The following is a 26,057-nucleotide window of genomic DNA, read 5'->3' on the forward strand; positions in this document are numbered from 1 at the left end:
TTTTGTGTTTTTTGAGTTTTTGCGATTTTTATCGAATTTGAAAATTTAATTGGCAGCAGACAAAAGAACGTAACAAGAGCGAACGAATGCAAAACATTTGCTTGCAATTTTCTTTAGCCTGCCGGTCTGCCTTATCTGCATCTGACTAATAATTGGCTTTCGGGCATAGAGAGTGTTCATTTATCGGGCTACGCTCGAGCACACGCAACTCAGTGTCAAATTGGGATCGCTCAATTACTCATCCTCACATATTAGTAAGTATTACGCATACTTAATGGGCGTCGCCGGCAGGAATAAAAGAAAATATAAATGAAACGAAAGTCGTTAGCTCACGCAACCGGAAAATGTTTGGGGACAACAATACTACAATATCTTTGGTTTGAAGCGCCAAATATTAGGTTAGGCTATGCTATTTTTATCCCTTTTGAAGACTGAGAGCTTTTCTAATTTTTTGTATACAAAGTGGCAACCCATAATTAATACTTAGCAAGTTAACACTTTGAACAATTGTTATAGGTTGACTTCCAAAAATAGTGTAAAATGTTATCAAGTTGATGTAAAGTTTTGCTACTACATATACTAACCACAATTTGAAATATAGAGATTTATGACTTTATAAAAATATCCAACTGATATTTTTTTATTTCCATAATTATTTTAATCCCTAAAAATACAACAATACGTTTGATCGTTCGATTTAAAACTCAAGGACCAATAAAAGTTGTATTCCTTTTTTGGTTTAAATTCTGGCGATTTGATTAATTACTACCACATATTTCGGGCGTGACTTTCTCGGCTTAGTAATGGCCAAATTCCATGCAACTCATGACGAATAAACCCCCCTATCCTATAATCATAACATGATATACTGAAAACCAAATGAAGAAGGCAAGCGAAGCGAGTTAAAAGTCGACAACACATGTAAAATGTGACATTCACGGGGCCAGGGGTTGGAGGAGAGCAATCGGAAAGGATGTGGACTTTGCATTCATTTGACTTTTAATACCAAGAACACTCTGGGGAGACAAACAGACAGAACCGATTCGCTTACATTTTAACATTTGTGCACACACCCAAAAAACGAAGACACCGACATAAAACAATTTTTAACAAGAAAACCATTTTTGAGATGGGTTGGGTTATACATATCGGTTCGGAATGCATTTTCAGTCAACGTTGAAATTGAATCATTTGGTAAAGCCTCTCCACCGAGAACTTTTGCTCGAAATGCAAATTATGCGTTTAGGTAGAAGCTGTAGATCCAACAAATTTGACCCAATCTTAAAGTGAAGGAGTTGTCGCACAGATTTTAAAGTGCGATTTTAAGAAGAAAAGCTAGAGGTTGGCGTATGCAAAAATATGCAGGGACCAATAAATCAAAACTGTGGCTCATTTGGCATTTATTTCACTCGGCCTCCGCCTGTTTGTCTGTCTGTCCTGTCCGATCTGTCCAATCTGAGTATGCAAACACATATAAAATATATATAAAAACATGTGCATAAGGACGGACTCTGTCATTTTCATATGTGTATTTTGTACCCCGAATGCAAAGTCAAAGTCATTAAAATGCGCACACACAAAAAGGGAAAGACAGAAAAGAGTAAGAGCCGAGAAAATTTGTCGCTTGTTTGGACTGCGGTGTGACAAATTTTTGTCTGTTTATATTAAACAACGTTTACATACATGTAGCGAACAATGTTTAAACAGGAAATAGAAGCACCTTAAAATATTCACTCGAAAAAAGTATGTAATGTAGTAAAGCAATCATTTCTTTTTATTTTTATATTTATTTCTGCCAATGTTTTCTCATAACTTAATTAAAAATATGTTTAACTTTCTGTCGAAGAAATTCGATTTTGCAAACAAAACAAAAATACGCGAAGAAAAAGAAATACACAAGAAGAATTGAAATTCTACACGAGCAGCAGTCGCCGAAATGGTTGTTTCTTTACATTAAGACTTTGGGTTTTTTTTTCGGTTCATTTTCAATTTGCTTTTTTCATTTTCGATATTAACTCTCACTGATAATATTTATGCAGACCGCATAAACAAAAAAAAGTTTGTTAAAAGGGTACAATAAATTTGACCATAAGAATGTGAAAGCAAAAGGCAATTCAAAGGCGATTAAAACGAAATCTATATTATTATTGGGAAGTTAAAAATTATTCTCCTTTTATAGATCATATGCATACTCGTTGACAATACAAACGTTTTATTTTGCAACAGTAAAATAGTAAATATCTGCTAATAACAAGAGTAGGAAATAACAATAAGTGCATGGATAATTTCGGTGTTAAAATAATTTGGTTTTTTTGTTTCTTACTTATGTTTTACCCTTTTTTTTGCATTATTTATCCATCCTTCGTGCACAGCGGGCAGTTTTTGTTGCTGTTACTTTTCGGTCCGTCGGGTAAATTAATATTTTTTTTTTCTTTTAATATATTATACACATACTCAGATATGTGCATATATACTTCACGAGTATTGTTGCCAAAAAAAAAGAGAGACAAAATTCAGATATTTCATTAATCATTTTGAAAAAAAATAAAGTCCGAAAATCATACAAAAAACCCAGGCAATATTTTTGTTTGTTTCTGATTTGCTGTTTTGAAGAGCAGTGCCGAGCCAAGTTCAAAAGAACGTGTTTTGATCTTAGTGCCTAAAACGCACACTCACAAAGTCTGCCTAAGACGAACTTAGCCAAAATGACGAGGCATTTTGTGGCAAAGGGGCAGGGGCAGGGGCAGCCAAGCTCATGCCTTTGGGCTCTCTTTCAAGTCGGAGACTAGCGCGAAACTTGATTAAAAATTCAAGGCCATGTTGTGGCACAAACGAGCATTTGAAGCGATACGATACGAGCTGAAACGAAAGCACGTACACGTACACCAGTTAAGACAAGACCAGACCAAACCAGACCAGACCAACCAGATCTCAGGTCCCCCCCCCCCCCCTACTGCCCACCGCATCATGTGCGTCTGGAGTTGTGTTTAGAAAGCGGCTGCTGCTGTGGCTTTGTATCTGCAAGATGCAGATATGCGGAGCGAGCTAGAGATTGCGATCGCAGCGCGCTCCGCTTGCCCAGTGCACTCGTTGCACTTGCCAAACCTACTTAGACTCTGAAACTAGTTGCGGATTGCTGAAAGTGGTTTCCATTTTAGCCGGTCCATGTAAAAAAGGCTGCCACGGCCACTTTTGCTCACCGTTTTCCTTCTCTGGGTTTTCATTTTCCATGGATTTTATGGTAAATTATTTGCAATTGTTCGCTTTGTCTTTTCATGTTTATTTCTGTTTGCATTTCCATCTTTATCTGTATTCGTATTTTGTTTTCATTCCGTGGATTTAATTGGACTTTATTTAATTGCCGTCAGGTGGGCAAGCCAAGTCGCCTGTAATGACAATTGGCCATAAAGATCAGCCCGAGCTTGACTGCGAACCGTAAGCGATACGAAATCTGGAGTGGCCACAGCCATTCTGTCAGAAATAGCATATTTTTTTTTTTTTTGCATTACTTTGCAAACTCGAATAACTTTCATGCCCAGCCCAACAAGTTGGTATTAATGGGCTAGATTCGGATCCCTCCCTCTGGCGGAACTCGTTTAATACTGCTTCTTCGGGGGCAATTGCAATTGACAAACTGCTACCAATGTGCCAACTCCCCTTGGTTACTTGAAAGCTTTAAAAAAAGGAACTGCCTCACAGGGCAATCTTTTGCTCTAGTGTTGAAGCTTATTTTGCTTTTTTCTGCTGCCCATCGTGATGATGCCAGAGCGGCCTGTGATGATCGCATGTTTATAATTAGTTGTGGAAACACTCGAGCCGAAAGCGATTTCAGAGTTTTCGCTCAGTTCTCGATGCTCTCGAGCTTTGCCTTGGGGTTCGGTTTCAATTACCCGGCCAAGAAAATCGCTTGGCTTAGACTACGGCTCCGGCTTTGGCTTCGGCTTTGGCTATGGCCTGTAATTAAAGTGGCCAGCGGAAGTGAGCCGAGCTGTGAAGTTCAGCTTGTTTTCGCTGCTTAGGCGCGGAAATGTAATGGGAGCTGCATGCATTAGGTCGACCTACCACCTAACCATATGCTGTATGAAACCTTTGCTCATTTACATCTCTGCTTCTGTTTCTTTGCAGGTAATGACACATGACAACCGACGCTCTGAAAATAGCAAATGAAATTTTCCCTTTCGCGAGCAGGTAAGGCCCACACAGTGGGCCAATTTTGTACATATCTGTAATTGCGTTAAGTACTGGTATCTGCGCACCTATATTCGAACTTATCTTTGGCAATCGACTCCCACACTCGAAAATAGGCATTCACAGCAGCTGCCTTTGCGCAATTTCTTTTCATGAGCAAAAAAGCATTTGACAGGCAGGCAGAAATCCTATGACTGACAAGTTGCCCCTTGACACACATTTTGTCATAGCAACGCCAAAAATAAAATTTATAAATTGTTTTCAATATAAAAAACACCAGCAAACGAGTATGCTCAACAATTGGCACAAAACTGAAATCACTGGTCCAAACCAGACAATTTGGCTGCTCACAAAAAATATACCCCACAAAAAAACATAAAACAAAAATGAAAACAATGAGGGCTGTTGGGATTAGTCCACATTAAAAAAAAGGTGGCAAATGAGGGCTATTAGGATTATGTATGTATGGAGATTCAGAGGCAAGAGAATGATGCTACCAATTTATCATAAAAAGTAACAAAGCGGAAATAAAGCTACAAAAAATGTGTAGACATTTAAAGTTTTAAACTCATATATTGACATTGGTGGCTTAACTAACTTTTATATTCCAAGAACTTGGTGGATATCTGAATTCAGGCTCCTACTTAAATACAATAAATTATAACAAATACTACCAAGATGGTTCGGGCCATATGAACATTTTTTAAACCCAAAAAACCTTAGTTCTCATCAGAATTGTCTTGTTTTTTTTTGTGTTTTTCAAAACTACAGATTTGAATGCCTTTTAAACGTAAATCAGTCTAGGAACCAGATTGTTTATTACTAAGCCCCCAAACGATAGCTTTTTTGTGGCATCCGATTCTTATTTATTCTTGCACAGCGCTGCAAAAACCAAAAGCCGAATTGTTAATCGGGGAAAATATGCTTGCTTAAAAAAATTGCTTCAAAATTCCTGGAAGTGAATTTTGTAATATCGAGCGAATGCCTTACCTCAACCAGCGACACCCTCCCTTTTCCACTTGAGAGGGTTTTTCGGTTCGTTTTACAACCAAAGGCGACGTTGTAATGTAATATACCGTACACAAAAATACACACTCAAACGAAAAACGTTTTTGCTGCATTCGGCAAAAGAATTTCCCACAATGTCAAGAGCCAGAGAAATCGCGCATACGCACAGTTGGCGGCCGTCGGCAACGTTCAGCGCGAAGTGGTTTCGCCTGCCAAGTGAAGCTTCAAATGGCCTACGTTTTTCGGTTGGAATAATTTGTTGCAATTGTCTGCTTTGTTGCTCCCGTTCGCTGTTTTTTTTTTAACAATTTTTGTGCCTGCCGTTAATGCAGTTCAATGGCTTGGGTGTCGGTTTAATATAAAATTAAACTAACCTGGAAATCTTTTTTAGAATATTTTCAGAGTTACAGACATGCCAATGAGTTTCTAAATTAATATGAGTTATACATTAAATATGGGATATAAATTAATATGGGATATAAAAAAGAAATTAAATAACTTAAGTTTATTTTAAAACACAAATTATTTAATATAATTGATTGATAAATTAACCTTTGAGACGTCCAAGGCTGTAAAAAAAATTTTAAAAATCCATTTAAGGCGTAACAGTAGGAATTTCTTGGAAAAATGCGTTCTTATGTCTGTTCAAATCTGTTCAAATTTTATTACTTATTATGTACTTGTGGCTTCGGATAAATTATTTACCTATTGCCACCTTTAAGAGCATGCCAAAGAAGAAGAAAATCATATTACACATTCCCTATGAAAGCGAGCTTCTTCATTTCTCGCTCACATTCCCTCCGACTGCCACCCCGTGTCACTCAGCATTTCCATTAATGCGGTTCGCATTGAATGCATTATCTGACGCCCTGTCGATCCCCGCTGCCACCCAAGCCGCCCCCCGTCTTTAAATGACTTTCAAGGACGAAGACGACTAGCCCACGCCCGTCAGACAGTTATAATAATAAAAGACACATACAGCAACAAAAACTTGTACATGTTCATTGTGTATCGTACATCGTACATCGCTCTAGAGCCAGAACAAAGTCTGTCGTTGTCCGTGTCGCTCAATAAAAATCACTGACCAGCAACAATGTGGCTGATATTTAATAAGTCTGCAGCCAAGACGACGACAAAGCCACACAAATCGCCAGCGGGCGAGTGGGTGAAGCGAATGCTGGGCTGCTTGGCTGCTTGGCTGCTGGGATGCTGCATAACAACATGTTGATAATGTAATAACAATAACCATAAAATGAAAATTCCAGACGATGGGCGGGTCAGTGGGGATCCCACTGGCGGGGGCAAAGCCGAACTCGACTTTTACCTACCGCAACAAGGTCGTATTTGAGCTCAACTATGACGATGGTTATGGTTCTGTGCCATGCTCGGCGTTTCATTTCGTTTTTATTTTTTCACATTTAATTAAAAACTTCCGTTTGCTGGAACTCCAATAGCGGCTGCCACTGCACTTGAACCAAAGCTGTGTGCCTGATTTTGCATAGCAGCTGAGGAGAACGCTTCACTGCTTGCATTAATCACGCTGCAATGGGTGGAGTGTGGTCTGCCAGGGGGTGATTTATAGTGATAACGTGGAACAGGAGAAGTAGATAGTAATTGACGGAGAAAATATAAAGCTTTCTTTTCGGGGGAAGCTGTACACTGATAAAAACGATTATGATATGATTCTGTATATTACATTCAAATTTGTTATATCCAAAAATATTGTGAACGAACGTGTTTTGTTTTTATTGAACCCTTTTTTTATTGAAGACAACTTTTACCTCTTGTTAATATTCACAGATGAAATTTAACGAAGTTTTTAGTATACAGAAATACATTTAAGATACAGTTAACAAATAAAATAAATATAATTTTAAATCTAAATGGCGATGTTTGTATAAATGTCAAAAATACCATAAAATATAATGGACATAAGAATTTAAAGTGTATGTTTGTTTTTTTCTATGTTTATCTGTAACTTTAAGCACTTAGTTTTATCCACGCTGTCTAGCTTCATTATTATGAGGGTAATATACATATGTCTGTGCACATTTTGGAGGGTTTCCACACCCCAAAAAAAAAAGAATCAACAATACGCGACTGACTGTGACGCTTTTGTTGGCTACCCTGAAACTTCTTCATTTCTTTGCCCATCTATTTTAGCTCTTATTCTCTCCAGGCTTGTTTTTGTTTAATTTTTTTTCTAGCTCGCTTTTTGCTTTGTGTTCCTAATGGCTTCACTCCGTTGCCATTTGTTTTGAGCTCTATTGTTCGCTGGGCTGCTGCTTTTCTTTTGCCCATAAGTGTAACAGCTTTGCCTCTCCTCCTCCGCCTTCAAAACCCATTCCCTTCTACCACTCGATCTCGTATACGTTAATATCTGTTTGAGATTGCAGCTGGCCAGTGTTGGTAAGCGGTGTCAGTGAGGAACAGTCGCGTAAATAAAGCATCGCACATGGTAAAAAGCAAATTGTAAACAAATCCGGTGCCTCGCACACCAATGCAATTTTACACGAGACTCTATATGTGTGTGTATGTGTTGCAGCACACAAATGCAAACACATATCATTAAGGCAGGAATGCGCAAAAAAGGGGGCGGGTTTCAGTGGGGCAGAAATGGCATATAGCGTTGGGAATTTGATGTATATAAACCGTGAAACAGGAGAGCGGAAAAGCTTGTTCTAAGGATTGTACAAGAAGAATTTAAAATGATCTTGAAATTTTACAGTTAGTAAGATTTATATCAAAGAAAAGAATAAAATAATGTAATTTCTTTTCAAATCTTTGATATTATAAGCAATCGTTCTTAAACAAATCCTTTTTTTTTAAGACTTAGGTAAATGATTTCCCATAATAATGTCAACGTATTTAAATTTTCCTTGAAGTTGTGAATAAAACGTTCTCCGGAAACGGAAACTGTCCCCTTTCCGCAATCCTTTGCCAAGGTAGCCATTTTGAAGATATAAATGGCAGACTTGTAAATGGCGTCACCTTTTTCTAGTTGTCGGTGCTGTTGGCGCTTTCACCAAATGCAATTTCAGGAGCGCTTTCTTGCCAATTGCAACTACAACAAACAATCTGGCGCAAGTAGAAGCGAAAAAGTCATATAATGCGTTCCGAAACACACGAAAGGTCATGCAACGACCCTCGTCTAAATGTCGACCTGGGCTCAAAGTAGGTTAAAAATCATTTTTCAGCCACCTATTGCACACAGTGCATCCCTCACCCCCTCCCTTCTTCCGAGTCCGTGTCCGTGTCCGTGTCCGTATTCGTGCCCGTGTCCCTGCCCCTGGTCAGAAACAAGAAAGTACATGGCTAGGCGGCAACATGCCAACGAACTGAAAAAATCAATTTTTCAACCATATAATTCCAAGCCCACAGAAGGCGGAAAGTGGGCTGGTCGGGGGTTGGGGGTGGCAAAACGTGCCTAACAACTGACAAACTCGTGCAAAATAAATTGCAGCCTTGCACTAGAGAACCCCCTGAAACAGAAAAACGTGTGCAACCCCAAACAAGCGAAAGAGACGGGGTATTAAAAGAGAGAGAGAGAGAATGAGTACTGCAGACAGTGCATCGGACATGCGCTTTCTGTGGTACAGTTTTTCAGCTTACCGTGCTCAAACAAACCCGAAACCCACCCAGCTTGTTTTGCTGGGCGGACTAGGTTGATTTTGGCCTTAGCTACTCGACCGGCTGGCCATCACAAATCATCCTAGCTACGGCCAAAGCCAAGGTGGAGCACCCCCAAAAAACCCCAACCACCTGCAACAATCATCCCCTTTGAGGGAAAACTCTGCAGTTTTGGTGGTTAGTTGGGCCTGCTCAACTTGTTTTGATTTAGGGTCGTCGGCTTTCGATTATATAATCGCCTGCAATGTCGTCGTAGTCAAATTCTTAGTCCCTAGGTTAATGCAAAAAAACGAGCGATATACACAGAAAATGTGTCAATGATGTGAGACGAGTTTTATAGGAATTTTCTTAGGATAATTGGTGTTTCAAACCGAATATTTTTTTGGACTATCAAATCATTTCTGTCTTTTCTTGTTAAGGAAATTCCAGTTAAGGAAATTCCGCAAATCCATCTTGACCAAAGCGGAAAATGTACTAAAATATAACAAGTAGATTCCCACCGCTAAAAAAATCCACAAATAGCCATTTCGGATGATTTGCAATGTGAGTTATGATTAACGATGGATGTGGCGCCAGGACAAGACAATAAAAATCTACACATTCTCATAACAGAATTCGTATTCTCTTGCTGCACATTAAATTGCAAGTTGTGAACAATTTGCTATGGAGTATTTAAAGACAAATTTCGAAAACCCCTGCTTACCACAAATTTTCGGACTAAGGTTTTGATAGGCCAGTGAATGATTCGTTTCTCAAAAGTTTAATTTTGAGATAGGACAAAGAATACCCAGTAGACATGAATGATGCACGTACAGCCGCTGCACCGTTTAGAACCAGCTCACCAATACCAGTTGAATCAGAAATATGTCGATAAAAAACGATTCTGTTAATATTCGGCTTTTATTTTGAAGTTGCAAATCGTTCAAGCAAACTTTGGCTAGCCCGACTTTTTTCCACGACTTTCGGCTCTACTAGACATCAACTTGCTAATATGCGAGGGGGGTTTGAAAAGAACCTATTTACTTTGCTTCTCTGTTCGCTGCACAGAAGGCGCTATTTGTACAGGCCCGCCTGCCTCTTCTCTTATTTGCCTCTTTTTATGCATTCACAGAAAACAAGCCGCTTAAAAATATTGCATTCACAGCACTCGCACACACACGTACACTGCAAAATGCATACAAAGAGACATTTTCGCCATAGAATAAAGCCGAAGAACAAAAACAAGAAGAACAGCAACAACAGCAACAACAGGATCAGCAGTAACAAAAACTTATATTTCTTTGCCTAGAACAAAAAAGTGTGTGTGAAAAAAAAGCATTGAAAAGCCAAAGCGAACGGGCGAAATGAGATGCAAAATGCAAAATGCGAAATGCAGCAAACGAAGCCAGAAGGGAGAACTTACCTATACCACTGTGGAAACTTGTGCGACATGCAATCCACTCTCCCGCACACACACACACACACACACACACTCGCAAACATAAGTGGGGTAGGGGGGTCACTGACGCCGACTGCGCTGCCCGCAGTGACAGTGGCAATGCCAAAGGCAAACTGCATATTTTCGAGGCCTACATCAACATTTTTCAGCTTTTTCAGCAAGGGCGTGCAGTACAAGGGAGACAGCACGAGCAGACAAGGAGGCACAAAGAGGGAGAGAAAGAGAGTGAGAGAGAGATATCGTGCGAAGAGAGCGCAGGCTGCTGGGCGCCCAGTGCTGACATCTCAAAAAAAAGCTAGACAAGCTAATTTAAGTTTATACATAAATCCGTTTTCTCGACTTAGTGGGTTAAAAGTTGTTAAACCATTTTTTAATACTTAAAAAACTTGTATGGGGCAAAGCCGACCTACCCCAATAGCTGATAAAATAAGTGTTAGTAAGATCTATAGATACATAGCTCTTATAAAATATGCTTGTGTTCTCTTATTTATCTTTAAAGGGTGTTTTACTTAAATATTGGGATACAACTAAAAATTTTTTTTTGACAAATTACAGTATAAATTTTAGCAATTCGTCTAAGACGTACATTTAAATGAAAAAGTTTTTTACTCTTATTGGTTCATATGTATGCTTTTGTGTTCACTTGATAGTCACGATGTTTTTTCATCCAGCGGAAAAGTCTGCACTGCCAGCACTAAAGTGGAAGTTGTTGGGCTCTGGCTGCAGTTTGTTTTCGTGGCCATGTATATATGGATATAGCTTTCTGGCACCGCTTCTCCCCCTCCGTCCGTCCCGATGGCGCTGCCTTGGCCCTCAGTCGGCAGAGTCGCTTACATGGATTATGTGGGTATGTAGTGCGGAATGGCGAACGGAGGCCGAGCGACTAAGCACAATAACACAATGAACTCCAAACGTGGGCAGCTCCAAAAGGGGGCGAATGGGTGGGCCTTGGGTGGACACGGGGGTGTCTTTTGTGCGCTACTCTGTTGCCGCTTTGGCGTCCCTTTTTTTTTCATCCATTGCCGTTCTGCCTTTGTTTCTCTTACTCGATGGCGTTTCGCTCCTCTGCTGGCATTGCGTGCGATGGAAAATGTCTTTTCATGGATGGAAAATGAAATGTGGCTGTGCTGTGTTTGTGCTCCCCTGTGCTTGGTGTTTGTAGGCAAGTTGCATTTCAGCGTAGGGAAATAATTACCGCCAGTCATAAAGTTGATGTTACATACACGCTCTCTGGGGCGCAAAGAATTTTGTGTGCGGGCAGGTAATTGTGCAGCTTTTCCAGTCGCCTGGCGCCTACTTAGCTGTGCTCCATTGGATTTGCAGCGGCAGTGGCCATCCCGTGGGATGTAGTCAATCCCCTTTTTCCATGACATTGCTACTGCAACCAGCTTAGAGGAGCCGGTAACTGCAGCAGGTTTTTACTTTAAGCCACGCGATTTCCCTGTCGAAGCAGCGGCAATTTTCCACATTTCTACTTTGGCGCTCACACACACACACACACAGAAACGCGGCTTTCGAGTGCAGTGAAAATGCAGTCAAGTTGGCGTCTCCCTTTTTTTCCATTTTCCTTTTTCCATTTTCCATGAGCCGCTGGAGCAGACAAAGTTTGCATGACGCCGTCGTTTATTTCATTTTCTCTGCTGTCCCGCGCTCCTTCCTTCGCTGGCAGTGAAATTGAAACGCAGCGACTGCAGCAGGGGAGGGAAAGTAGTCGTGAGCCAAGATCCAAGAGCCAAGACAACGGGGCGTATGGGTAATATTTATGGTCATGCGCCTCGTGGGCTGAAGGGGGAAAATGGTTGCTAGAAACTGTGTTAGGCCGACAATGCACTGCGTTGCACTCGGTTGCAGTTGCAGACCGGGTGGTGAAGTGGTGTGTAGGAAGGCGGAGCAGGAGCAGGAGGCACTGGTTGCACTTGTGGCCAAGTGACGTCTTAGCCGCTTTGGCTTCGATTCCTCCTGCTCCTTGTACTTTAGTCAACTGTCTGAGACGTGTCTTGGGCCTTTGCTGCTGCTGTCACTGTCATTCCTGTGGCTGTTTCTGTTGCTGTTGCAACAGCAGCAGCGCGTACTTAAGCGCTGCCAACGCCCACTTTCCCACCTATCCAGCCCCTTTTCTAACTGCCCCTCCTTGGCATATAGTTAGTGTCTTTGTGGGGAAAACTTGCACTTGATATTCTTTTATCTCTTTGTGGGAGTGTTGTGAACGTGACTATTCGTATAATGTCTCTCCAGCACCATTCATAGTTCCCGGTCTCCCACTCAATTCCCCTTTCTAAACGTAATCGATTTTGGGTCTTGATGATTTATGTGTAGAAAGAGAAAAAAAGTAATGTAAACTTGTACCACAAGTACCAAGCTTGAAGGGTTTGGTCAAATTTTATATCCAGACTTTTAGTAAGGCTTAACTTTTATGGCTTGCTAGTAGCCTAATGAAACATTTTTCGAAAATTAAATTCGAAATCCACTTTTGCAGTAATCTTTCGCTATCGGATGCTTTAACTTTCCTGTCCAAACATTCCCTTGATCGATTTTGGTTGGCGGGAATAATTTCGTGCCTCATTCTCGTTGACTTTGAGCGACAACGTTAATTGAATTTTAAATTTCTCGGGGGACACTGGCGGGGGTGGTTGTTGCCAAACTCCGTTTACCAGCTATCGGATACAGCGAAACAGATTAGCAAGCAAGCAAACGTGTTCCAGTTGAATCTGGAGCTTGCAAAACATGCAAATGACGAAGAACATAGAACTCCGTCACAGTAAATTTATTTATTTGGGTCTAATGTTTTATGGATCGACTGCTGAACAGTCCATACTAACTAGATGTGTCTCCCTCTTTTCCCCTCGTTTCGCCAACAGGTCGCGACGATCTCTCGCCCTCCAGCAGCCTGAATGGATATTCGGCGAACGAGAGCTGCGATGCGAAGAAGAGCAAGAAGGGTCCTGCGCCGCGGGTGCAGGAGGAGCTGTGCCTGGTCTGCGGCGATCGGGCCTCCGGCTACCACTACAATGCCCTCACCTGCGAGGGCTGCAAGGGCTTCTTTCGGCGCAGCGTGACCAAGAGCGCCGTGTACTGCTGCAAATTCGGACGCGCCTGCGAAATGGACATGTACATGAGGCGCAAGTGCCAGGAGTGCCGCCTGAAAAAGTGCCTGGCCGTGGGCATGCGGCCGGAGTGCGTTGTGCCGGAGAACCAGTGCGCGATGAAGCGGCGCGAGAAGAAGGCACAGAAGGAGAAGGACAAGATGACCACTTCGCCCAGCTCGCAGCATGGCGGCAACAGCGGCAGCTTGGGCTCCGGCCACGCCCACGAGTTTGTCAAGAAGGAGATTCTTGACCTGATGACATGCGATGCGCCACAGCATCCCACTATTCCGGTAAGAATGAAAACTAATGAAATGTATTCCTTTGATAACAATTTTCATTTTTCGCTACAGCTACTACCTGATGAAATTTTGGCCAAGTGCCAAGCGAACAATATACCTGCATTAACGTTCAATCAGTTGGCCGTTATATACAAATTAATTTGGTACCAGGATGGCTATGAGCAGCCATCCGAAGAGGATCTCAGGCGTATAATGGTGAGTCTTACTACAAATCCCGCCTATGCTCATAAGTCTAAAGTCGCGTTTCCCCTGCAGAGTCAACCCGATGAGAACGAGAGCCAGACGGACGTCAGCTTTCGGCACATCACCGAGATAACCATTCTCACAGTGCAGCTGATTGTTGAGTTTGCTAAAGGTCTACCAGCGTTTACAAAGATACCCCAGGAGGACCAGATCACGTTACTCAAGGTGAGTACCAACAAAGCTAGGGTTTGAAGACCAAAAAACTAACACTCCATTATGTTATATAGGCCTGCTCGTCGGAGGTGATGATGCTGCGTATGGCTCGCCGCTACGATCACAGCTCGGATTCCATATTCTTCGCGAATAATAGATCCTATACGCGGGACTCGTACAAAATGGCCGGAATGGCCGACAACATTGAAGACCTGCTGCATTTCTGCCGCCAAATGTTCTCGATGAAGGTGGACAACGTCGAATATGCGCTACTCACTGCCATTGTGATCTTCTCGGACCGGCCGGGCCTGGAGAAGGCTCAACTAGTCGAAGCGATCCAGAGCTACTACATCGACACGCTACGCATTTATATACTCAACCGCCACTGCGGCGACTCCATGAGTCTCGTCTTCTACGCCAAGCTGCTCTCCATTCTCACCGAGCTGCGCACGCTTGGCAACCAGAACGCCGAGATGTGCTTCTCGCTCAAGCTCAAGAACCGCAAGCTGCCCAAGTTCCTCGAGGAGATCTGGGACGTGCACGCCATCCCGCCCTCGGTCCAGTCGCACCTGCAGATCACCCAGGAGGAGGCGGAGCGGCACGAGCGGGCGGAGCGAATGCGCGCCTCCGTTGGCGGCGCCATCACCGCCGGCATCGACTCCGAGTCCGCCTCCACTTCGGCGGCGGCGGCAGCCGCATCCCAGCATCAACCTCAGCCTCCGGCCCAGACGCAGACACAGAACGAGGCGCAACATCAGTCGCAGGGGCAGACGCAGCCACAGCCGCAGTTGCGTCCCCAGCTGCAGGCTCAGCTGCAACCACAGCTTCAGCCGCAACTTCAGCCGCAGCTGCAGTCGCAGCTTCTGCCGCAGCAACAGCACCTTCCCGTTTCCATTTCCGTTCCCGTGCCCGCATCCGCATCCGTAAACGTAACCGGCTCTGGTTCCGTGTCGGCGGTCAGCACGAGCAGCGACTTCATTGGCGGCAGTGGGGCCATAGGAGCCACCACGCCGGCGCCCACCTCCTCCAGCAACATAGCGGCCGCCGTTCCAGCCATCTCTACCACATCAGCGGTGTCGATGGGCAACGGAGTGGTAGGTGGAGTTGGTGTAGGGGTGGGAGTGGGAGTGGGTGGTAACGTCAGCATGTATGCGAACGCCCAGACGGCGATGGCCTTGATGGGCGTGGCCCTGCACTCGCACCAGGAGCAACTAATCGGCGGAGTGGCGGTCAAGTCGGAGCACTCGACGACGGCATAGCAGACGCAGCGTCACCAACAGACCATCGGCGTTCTGCTGGATTGAGATGCGCAGCTGAACCCACAGGGGTCTAGGGGAATGGGGAAGTTCTGTCCCGCGGCCGAGTTCCGGGCGAGCTTAGTAAGGATAAAAAGAAGTGAATAATTAATGGACAAGCGTAATATGCAGTTATTTAGTCTTAAGCCTGCAAATATTAGAGTTTAGCCATTATCCATACGATTTAACTGATAATACAGCCTATTAACAATTACACAAAAGCTTTCTTGAAACCAGCTTCAACCACAATTGGACAAACGCGTTGAGGGACAGATAGAGAGAGAGAGAGACAAATTGAAAAGAGAACCATTGAAAATCATGAAATATAGAATCAATTCTTTTGTGGGCAGATGTTCTGCTCCACGATAAATTCTCGAATTTTATTTTTCAATTTGATCCTCGAAACTGCATGCAAAAACAGATCAGAAAAGAAGAACAGAGAATAGAGAATAGAGCGAGAACAGAGGGAAGAGAGAAGAGAATAAAGATTGTTTATATTTTAAAAATATATAAAATAATAATTACTAACTGTAAACTTAATGAAAGCAACTGTATAATATCTAACTATAACTCTAAATCCTTACTCTAGAGAAGCGAGTAAATCTGTTAAATGAAAGTAATAGTTATGATAATACCATTTAACATCAACCATAACTAAATACATTTAAATTAATTCAAAACAAACAAACTCTAAAAAAAAAACACGCAAAACTTGGACTGATTTTATAAATATTTTTTAATCATAACAAATGGCGAACTGTAAAAAAAATTACAAAAAAGCAAAACTAAACAAATAACAAAAACGAAAATATATTATTATGCCCTCCTTATATTTTTTAAAAACGAGAATTAAAATTCTAAGATTTTGATAATTTCCACCCAAATATATTTGCAAGCAAAAACCAAGAACCTTTGAATATTGGCATCGTTTTTAGACATTTTTTTCAACAAAATTTTTATATTGAACTTTAACAAAAGAAAATGAAATTAAAGTGATTGGAGTCTTACTCAAAAACCAAAAGGCATCAAAAGGTATTAAGTCTAAAATAAATATTCATTTCAAATTCAACGAGCACTTTTAGGTGGAAAATAGTTTTCAATCACTTTGATAACAGCCACACACATATAAATACACACACACACACCAAAAGACTTCAATATATATTTATAAAATTTACATTGGTAACTCAAAATTTGTGTGAGTGACAAAATTCAACAAATTTGGCGAAATCAAAATTAATTTAATGAAAACCACCACAAAAAACGTGCAAATTTCTTTACTTTGGCAATTTTATGTTAAACAAAATTGAATGCAATTGATTTTCAAACATCTTTTTCTAGTTTTTATTAGTTTTATTTTGCTTTGAGATGTACATTTGAAATACATTTTTAAAATTGTTGGCCTTATTTTAACTTAAATCAAATTTATTCTAATTTTAGTAGCAATTTGTGTTTGAAAACAAAAAAAGAAGAAACAATTGTAAAATATTAATAAAATTAAACGTAAAGTTAAAAGTGGAATTCTTTTATTGTGTAAAAAGAAGATAAAATAGCATCTTACGTAGCTTTCTACTTGAATTGTGCAATTTTTTACTTTTACTACTAATCTTAATTTAAATATAATTTTACACACAACGCATACACACACGCCTACACACACAGCCACACATGTAAACATTTAAGTAAACTTAATTTATAAAGATGAATTTGTGTAAAGTTGAACTAAAAGTAGGATGATATCAAGGATATATTTGGAAGTAACTCTTATCAAACGAGTGCAATGCTTTCGAAAAGAGAATTCTTATTAAATGTAGCCTGCACTTTGACAAACAGAAAGCAGCGAATTATTTATTCATCATATTCGAAATTGGACGGAGGGCACCTGCAAGGGAAGATCCAAAACAGCAATGACCCCGCTCATCAAATTCATTATAAGTTTGTTTTTACAATCGGTTTAAGTTTGATTCTTTCTAGCATGCACTCGAGCACGTTCAATTATTATTATAAAAATATACATAGTTACGTTTATGCATAACTTGTTTTGTAGTTCTACACGTAATGTAAAGAAGCAAACTCTATCGTAATACGGAATATTTTTACCTTTTTACCTAATTGCCGCAAGTGGAAGAAGTGAAAGCAAGCAAAATATATACAATATATGAAAAAATATGTTGAACAAAACAAAAACAAGACAACAAAAAAATTTGCAAAAAAACATAAACCAAATCCCCAGTGTTTTTATTTTTGCCAAATATTTTTCAGTCATATTCAATGCGTTTTATTTTCGTTACTAGGGAAAAGATAACAACAATTGGGATGTGAGTGAAAGACTTATGAGCTAGAAATTCAGAATTTGAACAAAATTTGCATTCGATGCAAATGGCTGTGAAATTGGCTAAGAACGAAAGGAACAGATGAAAAATGGAGGAATTAGTAAGCAGAAAGCAGTTTTGTATCTTTTCGACACTTGGTTTATGATTGGTTATCTTTTCAATGGATGAATCAGCAACAAAGCTATTAAATAGCTTTAAGATGTAATGTTTAAGTCAATTTTATTTGCTAAACACATTTTTGAAACTCCGAATGTGGCCGGAAACGGATGACTTTCAACATTATTATAGATATTCGATTTGCAATTCCAAACCCAAGTCGAGTGTTGAATATAGTATAAGTCAAAATAATAAATACCCTCGATAGACCCTCGCTAAATCTTTCAAATATTACATTATAGCTCGCCTAAGATCTGTACATATGCATATATTAATAAATATATATTTATAGCTCTCGCTCTATAAGAATGAAAACAAAGAATGCGACTAACAAAAATACAAATAATGCAACCTGATGAATTACGAAAATAAAAGATTGTATGGTATAAAGTAACAATTTGTTGACAGATCCATTCATATAAAGAAAATAACCAAAACAAATACACAAAGCTAAAGCTGAATCGTGAAACAAAATCGTTATGTAGATTTTTGAAATTCGAAACTTTGTTTTATTTTTATGCACTGTTTTCTGTTATGTGTAAACTCGTGTAACTTGTTTTGCCCCCAATCTCTAGACCTAACTATGTAGAACCCACGAGAAATTGATTGACACTCACACACAATTACAAGCATTTTGTGTTCAACTTGTAGATATTGATCCTGAATTGAAAAACTACCTCAAGCAAAAACAAATGATGATGAAGCAGGCGGGCGACAGATGTAGGGTGATCGAAAGGTTTTAAGCATTATAAAAATAAATGTAACTACAAGCGAGACCTTAGCAGCAGAGCAAGAGCAGGAAAATAAAAAGAAAAAAACAGATATATACCTTGACAAAGATATTATTTCCGTTGTAGAAATTTGTTTTTCACGCACTCTCAGCCCACGACGACATTGTTTCGAACTAAGAATAAAAACACCCCATGCCTTTTTAGAGGTACCTGGTTTGCCGCAAATCATTGCCTAGCTTTAGGCGCAATCAGACTTATAATACGCGATATTGAAGTTTAGTTTTTGATTTTCATAACGCAAGCGAGAACATAACTCGTGCTAAAAGCTTCATAAGTTGACTTGAGTTGAGTAGCTTAGTTTTTCTCACTGCCAAATCGAAATTGAGATCTAATACCATGCAGATTGACTAAGTTATCGAGCCGCATCCATTTTTCGAACTTAGAGTAAATAAAAGGGGAGACGCCATAAGTCTAATTTCATTTGAAAAATGTCTAGCAATCAGTAATATAAATCTAAATGGTAACATGAATATCTACGAAATATATACAACTATAACAAGCAGTTCAAGATACGATTTCGAGTATATCTTTAAGTCAGAACCTATACGTATATGGATTGACAACGCACACAATTCGAAGACAAAGAACTTAGCGAGTAAAATCATTTTTCCGGAAAACACAAATAGAGAATACCGAATACAAACTGAAAACTGAATTGATGGCATTTTAGTGTAACGAGAAATACAAACAGAGTCGATAATCCAATCAGCATATTCTAAACAAAGCCCATTACACTCGAGATACGTAAGAAGAAATAAAATAGTAAACGAAAAGCGAAAATAACAGATTTGTATCGATCAACCCTCTCCAGAGGAAATTGGGTGGATGGACGGATCGTCAAGAAATAGTTTTCTATTTCACTTGCATTATTATTTACATGCTACACTGCCAGCAAACTTTTTCTTCACCTTTTTAGACTTATCCGCGGAAAGTGTTAAGTCAAATACCAAATATTGTTTCCTTTCAATATCTTCCCATATTGCAAATATTCCCTGAATTGCCGTATACCGATTTTGATAACGAGAGAGAAGTAGAGATTGTTAGCATTTAAACCGATTAAGCAAATGCAAGCGTATGCATTACCTTCTCCTTACTGTGTATTTCCCCGGGCTTGACATTGGGTTCACCAATATGAAGAATTCATTTGAGGTGTCCAAAAATCACGGTGCATAAAATACATACCCTCGGGATACGTATCTATGTATGTATCTGCACTAATTTAAATGTACGGATTCTGACATCTAATTTGAAAATCTGTTTACTAAATTTAATATTATTGCTAATATCTTACAATACAGCAAGTTGGAAACTTTTATACTTTAAAAATCGAAACACTACATTAAGTTAAAGGACGAGAAACAGAAAAAAGATTGGGACGATTATAAACAGGTTATTGTGGAATAGGGCATTTTCGAGGGTCTGACGCATCGTCAGCAGCTAAAGCTGCAACTTAAGGCGTTAATAATTACATTTTTGGATCTTATTTCATAATTAACATTTATTTAGGCCTAGATACACTTACACTTTGCATAGTTGTATAACTAAGTTGTAAATATATACATACACATAAATCTAACAGAAGTCTATATATACGATATATGAAACGTGTAATAAAATAAAAATGATATATTTAAAACTGTTGTTTCACTTGTGTAATTCAGAAATGGGCCAAGATCGATCGCAATTCCATAAATGCTAAATGCCGTTTAAAAGTTTTTTTGCATTGAAAAAAGTACAAAAACAAATAATTTACTTTAAAAAATGTTTAAAAAATTGAATATACAAATTTGACGCTTAAAAATTTTTGAAAGTTTTATTGCAAAATTTAAGGTGTGATCAGAAAATATATTTTTTTATTGGGACTAGAGTTCGGTTGATGTTAACGATAAAATATTTGGCTAAATATTTGGATAAAAACCTAAAAAAAAATGGTCAGCAAGTGAAACTTGTGAGCAAACTAGATCAACTGAACAACTAAATAACTGATCAAATAAAAACTGAACAAATGAGCAACTGAACAACTGAACAAGTGAGCAACTGAACTTGTTCACCAAAGTGAGCAAGTTTACCCAACACTCATTGGGACGGTTTCCAAAATATATTAAAAATATTTTTCTTATGCAAACTAATTTCTGATACCCGGAACAAATTTAATAATATTAATCGCAATAAAAAATGATATAATAATTCTCCCAAGAAATGAAAACCTGTGTGAACGCTTCGCAACAAGAAGCCGTTGTTGCGAATTGTATGAACGTAATTCCAGTGGATACCGAGTATTTTACTAATTTGGTATTTTTTAATTGGGTAATTGTTCAAAAAGTTTATTGCGTTGCTGAAAAACGGTCACACTGAACGATAGACGCTCCGTTTTGCGGAAAATTTACTATATTTAAGTAAAAGGTAATTGTGTGATTTGTTGATAGCGAAGAAACCTTAAAAAAGCCATTGTAAGCTTGCAATTTACATTCGTAAATCGACAAGGGCACCAAACGTATTACATTGCCGTGTCGCGAAACACGTAAGCGATTGTGGCCAAATTGGCAAGATGGCGGCTAAAGTCGGCTCGATGAAAAACACAAAATTGCACCAACCAGAATATAAAGATGCTGGCTTGCCAGCCCATATTGGCCACTGTGCATCATTGAGCCACTAAAACTATTGAAGTCGTAAAAGCGAAAGCACAGAGCGGCCTAGAAGTGAGGTTATGGACGAGCCACTTTCACTAACACAGCCTCTTAACTCCTTGCAGACAACCAACCAATGGCTGATTCGGACGACGAGTACGACCGCAAGCGGCGGGACAAGTTCCGCGGGGAGCGCAGTGACAGTTACCGCACGGAACGCCGCGACGAGCGCCGCCCGGTGGGTGGTTCTGCCGGCGCCCGCGACGAGTGGTCGGAACGGTAAGTGGAGGTCACCTATGCGCCATGACATGACACCATTACTGGACTTTACAGCAATCCCTTCAGGGGCGCGGCTTCTGCAGGCGGTGGCGGCGGCGGTGGAGGAGGAGCACGCCACAGGCCGGACTACAGCGACTACCGGGGTCCGGGGGCAAGGCCGCGTTACGGTTCACCTGGCCGGGATCTGCCGCCCGCCAAGCGGATGCGGCCCGACTGGGGCGATGGCGATGTGCGCCCCAATCCCCGCTTCGGAGGCTATGATCCGTACTTGATGCAGGCTTGGAACGACCATTATCAGTCCATGCACTCGGCCTATTCCCATGCCGGCCATGCACCACCTGCCCGGGAATCCGTGAGCAGCGGCGGCGGCGGCGACACGCTCACCCAACCGGCCATGCTCACCTTGAAGCAGTTCCTCGACACCCAGGACGAGAACATCTCCGACTCGGAGGTGATGCGCAAATACACCGAGTACAAGACGGACTTCAAGCGGCAGCAGCTAAACGAGTTCTTCGTGGCCCACAAGGACGAGGAATGGTTAGTAGCTGACCAGAGGGTGCATCTACTACTCCTACTACTACGGTCTTGTTGATATCTCTGCCTGTGCAGCCCCTTGCGTTTTTTGCCCTGTTCCTGAGCCCCTCCTGTTCGCCACTCATAACTTTCTATATATTAAGTTTTTCTCTGCAGCTTATTGGGTTTGTGAGACAGAGACTTCTCTGAGAGGTTCTGCGCCATGTCGCAGAGCTGCTGATATCTACTAAATTCAAACTTGTAAATTACCCGGCGAGCAATGCCGAGGTGTGTTCATATTTTAAAACCGCGATTTATTTAAATTCGATTGTCGAGCAAAAGCCCAAATAACTATAAAAACAATCCCATAAATAACGAAAGCGCAAAGCTTGCAAGGTAAGATTTTGGGTGATAACTAAAACCAAAAAAAAAACCTATCTAAACCAGTGAAAAATTAACAAAACTGACTATCAACAGCGCCATAGTCTTCGCCCGGGCGAAGAAACGAAATAGTAGAAACTAAATCGTCATCGGGAAAAAAATCCTGTTTCAGCTTCTCACTAATTACCACAACTAATTGTTTATCTGCAGGTTCAAAAACAAATATCACCCGGAGGACAGTGTAAGGCGCAGCGAGGAACAGCGCGGCTTCCTACAGGTACTATAACTTTGTTCACCTTTGTATCGCGCAACTATTTTCAAACGCTTTTGTTACAGAGACGCACGGATGTCTTCGTAGAGTTGCTCGAAAACGGAACTATTGGCGGTGTCAAGGTGGATTCCTCGCAGGGTGATGCCCTGATCCGTGTATTGGACACATGTGTCATAAAGCTGGAAGGCGGCACCGACGAGGACCTTAAAGTGCTCGACGAGAAGCCCAAGGAGCCGGTGGTCTATGAGCGAAAGACGGAGCCCACCGACTCGGCCAAGGTGCCAGAGGAAACAATTAAGAGCCCCAAAGAAGAGAAGCAGAACGAGGAGGACTCGCTGCCAGTGGTTGTGTCACCACAGCGGAAAGCTGTGAAACCTGTCGCCTCCGACGAGGAGAACTGGGATGATGAGGAAGCCGAAAGTGCGCCACCCAAGAAGGAGGTGGCAGAGGATTCCAAGGCCAACGATTCCAGCGCTGAGGACAAGCAGGCGAATAAAAAAAAGACGAAGAAGCGCAAACGGAATAGCAGCGATGATGATAGCTCCTCATCCGACTCCGATTCCAGTTCCAGCTCAGACGATGAGAAGCTAAAGGAGAAGTACGATGTGGAGGATGGTCTGAGGAGCGAGCAAAAAGCCGAGGCGGAGAAGGATCGGCAGGAAGCGGCCAAAGCAAAGCAGGCACCGGAAAGTCCTAAACCAGAAGCGCCCGTTGAAAAGCCAGCCCCCGAGCCCAAAGAACCAGACGCAGAAGGCAAAGCTGCCGATAATGACGAGGCAGAAAAGTCACCGGAGTCAGGTTCAAGTGCGCCCAAAGAGGCGGAAAATGGTGACGCCATCAAAACAGAAGAAGGAGAAGAAAAAGCTTCTGCTGAGGACAACAAGGCCGCTGAAACTGAGACCATTGATCTGGACAAAGTTAAGGAATTCCAGCCAAGAGCCCTACACCGCACCTCCTCCATTTTCCTGCGCAACTTGGCCCCCTCCATAACCAGGGCCGAGATCGAGGGTGTATGCAACCGTTTTAACGGCTACCTAAGGGTGGCCATTGCAGATCCCTTGGTTGAGCGCCGTTGGTATCGCCGCGGATGGATAACCTTCATGCGGGACGTTAACATCAAAGAGATTTGCTGGGGCCTGAATAACCAGCGGCTGCGAGACTGCGAAATGGGTGCCATTGTCAATCGAGACCTCAGTCGACGGGTACGCCCAGCCAACGGAATCACAGCCCACAAACAGGTGGTGCGGTCAGACATTAAGCTATGCGCCAAGATCGCTATGAATCTGGACGAAAGGTTCAAACTGTGGACGGAGCCGTCTGCAAACGATGCAAACTCTGCCAACCGTGCCAGCGAGTCCTCGGCAAATGGCAACGCCTCCACGTATGGCTTCAATTCGAAAAACCCGGTGCTGCAAAACATTACCGACTACCTTATCGAAGAGGCGTCCGCCGAGGAGGAGGAGCTTCTCGGTCTCACCGGCGAAAACAAGGACAGTGAGGGCGAACCCATCGAGCGAGACGAGCAATTGATAGCCGTTCTTGACCGACTGGTGCTTTACTTGCGCATTGTGCACTCGGTGGACTATTACAACCACTGCGAGTACCCGTACGAGGACGAGATGCCCAACCGCTGCGGCATCATACATGCCCGCGGTCCAGCTCCTGCCCGGGTGACCAGCAACGAGGTGCAGGAGTACATCAAGACGTACGAGAGCAAGCTGCAGCAGTTCCTTACCAAGGTTGTCCTACTCAGCGACGAGGAGATTAAGGATCTTGGCTCTAAGGACGCCGAGACCGAGGTGGAAAAGTTCGTGCAGGCGAACACTCAGGAGCTGGCCAAGGACAAGTGGCTGTGCCCGCTGTCGGGCAAGAAGTTTAAGGGGCCCGAGTTCATTCGCAAGCACATCTTGAACAAGCACGAAGAGAAGGTCGACGAGGTGCGCAACGAGGTGCAGTACTTTAACAACTACTTGCGCGATCCGAAGCGCCCCCAGCTGCCCGAGCATCCCGGCAGCTCTAAGCGCCCAGAATCGGAGTCGGTCCGTGGAGGCGGAGGAGGGTGAGTGCAGCAGTCGATGATCATTCTTATACTTAAATAATGAACTTCTTCGTTTAACACAGTTATCGAGCGCCCATGTACCCACCCTTTTCGGCGATGCCCTACGGCTTTGGCCCACCCATGATGGGTGGTGGCCGTGGAGGACGCAACTTCCCTCCCGTTCGCAGGTTAGTACATCGCCCTAAGATTTACTTGCAGTGTAGGAGCTCTAGCGACCATAGGATTCACAATAGTATTACCCAAAACCAATCAATAGATCAATTCGATCTATTTGTTTTCTCAACCTTTCTCTAAGGATCGTATCGATCATGATCTTAAACTCGCCACCTATTCTTTTGCTTGGTGTAGTTAGTAAGGAGAAACATACAGAACCCTAGACATCATAAACATTGAGTGAATTTTTCACTACAGCGGATTAAAACCTCGACCACAGTCACGCCTCAATAAACACACACTTTTAGCATTTAGGCGACCCTCTCTCTTACCTGATTTTTACTTTGATTTCTCTTTTGTTGGTCTAAATCGAAATTTGTCACAACTTTCTTGTGTCGCAAATTTTTTGCAGAGAATTGCCTTTGGAACACCAGCGCCGGCTTGTCGGTTACCATGATTTGGATGCGCCTGCCAATTCCGATATGTTTGACTAATTGATTAGCACAATACAATACAAATACAAATGAAAACAAACAGGCCCACTCGATGCAGCAATTATCGTTTTGGCGAGCTCAAGTTTTAAATGCAATTCAAGCAATGCTAGCAAAAGTATCTACTGCATATAAAGATGGTTTATATAATGCGACTACCGATATCCGTTTTCCTGTACAATATTATGCCAATTGTATTAAGAATCCGACAAAGAACGTTGCTAACTTTCATTTGCCCGAAATAAATGCGAATCCATAGCCTAATAAAAAACGAAACTCTGTAATATTTTGCATATCTGCCCTGCCCCCTCAAAAGTCTTGCGTGAATAATTCCAATATCTATATCCATTCTCGTTGCTTACAGACCCGGTGGTTTTGATTATCGACCCAGATCACACTACCGGGACTTGGACGCGCCGCAAGAACCGTACTAGAACTAGCTGTGCCCAGATCACAAACTAAATCTAAATCAATTGTATTTATCACATTAACTGCTAAACACACAACTCAACTTAAGTTATCTCAATTGACGCCTGTTTTGTACGGTTTACATTTGTATTTCACGGAAGAAAGCGAAATAAAGTGCGAATGAAAAGCGAATTTTTAGAGCTTCTTTTTAAAGGAGCACCCTGTGGGCTCTCGTTCTCCACTTAACCCATCGTA

The 26,057-nt window shown here is 41.8% G+C and overlaps 2 protein-coding genes across 7 annotated transcripts in view; both read left to right on the forward strand.

The window, feature by feature from the left end:
- The window catches only part of LOC128255378 (ecdysone receptor), a 39,659-nt gene extending 22,483 nt beyond the window's left edge, over positions 1–17,176 (forward strand). The window contains 4 exon segments of the mRNA XM_052984950.1: positions 13,123–13,640; positions 13,701–13,844; positions 13,905–14,057; positions 14,120–17,176. Of these exon segments, the coding sequence (XP_052840910.1) occupies positions 13,123–13,640; positions 13,701–13,844; positions 13,905–14,057; positions 14,120–15,304 (2,000 nt within the window). The 3' untranslated portion in view covers positions 15,305–17,176.
- A 3,761-nt stretch (positions 17,177–20,937) lies between these two features.
- Positions 20,938–25,996, forward strand: LOC128255344 (serrate RNA effector molecule homolog). 6 transcript variants are annotated; one of them, XM_052984887.1, is made up of 7 exons: positions 20,938–21,023; positions 21,373–21,526; positions 21,593–22,063; positions 22,631–22,697; positions 22,757–24,750; positions 24,813–24,917; positions 25,316–25,996. In XM_052984887.1, the coding sequence occupies exons 2-7, from the start codon at positions 21,384–21,386 to the stop codon at positions 25,395–25,397; spliced, it is 2,862 nt and encodes a 953-aa protein (XP_052840847.1). In that variant the 5' UTR covers positions 20,938–21,023; positions 21,373–21,383; the 3' UTR covers positions 25,398–25,996. The 6 variants fall into 6 exon arrangements, 5 of the variants coding, with proteins under 5 accessions (XP_052840847.1, XP_052840849.1, XP_052840844.1 ...); XM_052984889.1 differs by having other exon boundaries at positions 25,759–25,996; XM_052984884.1 differs by having other exon boundaries at positions 21,581–22,063; positions 25,316–25,995.
- Positions 25,997–26,057: the final 61 nt, after the last annotated feature.

Source organism: Drosophila gunungcola (assembly GCF_025200985.1).
Source record: "Drosophila gunungcola strain Sukarami chromosome 2R unlocalized genomic scaffold, Dgunungcola_SK_2 000011F, whole genome shotgun sequence".
Lineage (NCBI taxonomy): Eukaryota > Metazoa > Arthropoda > Insecta > Diptera > Drosophilidae > Drosophila > Drosophila gunungcola.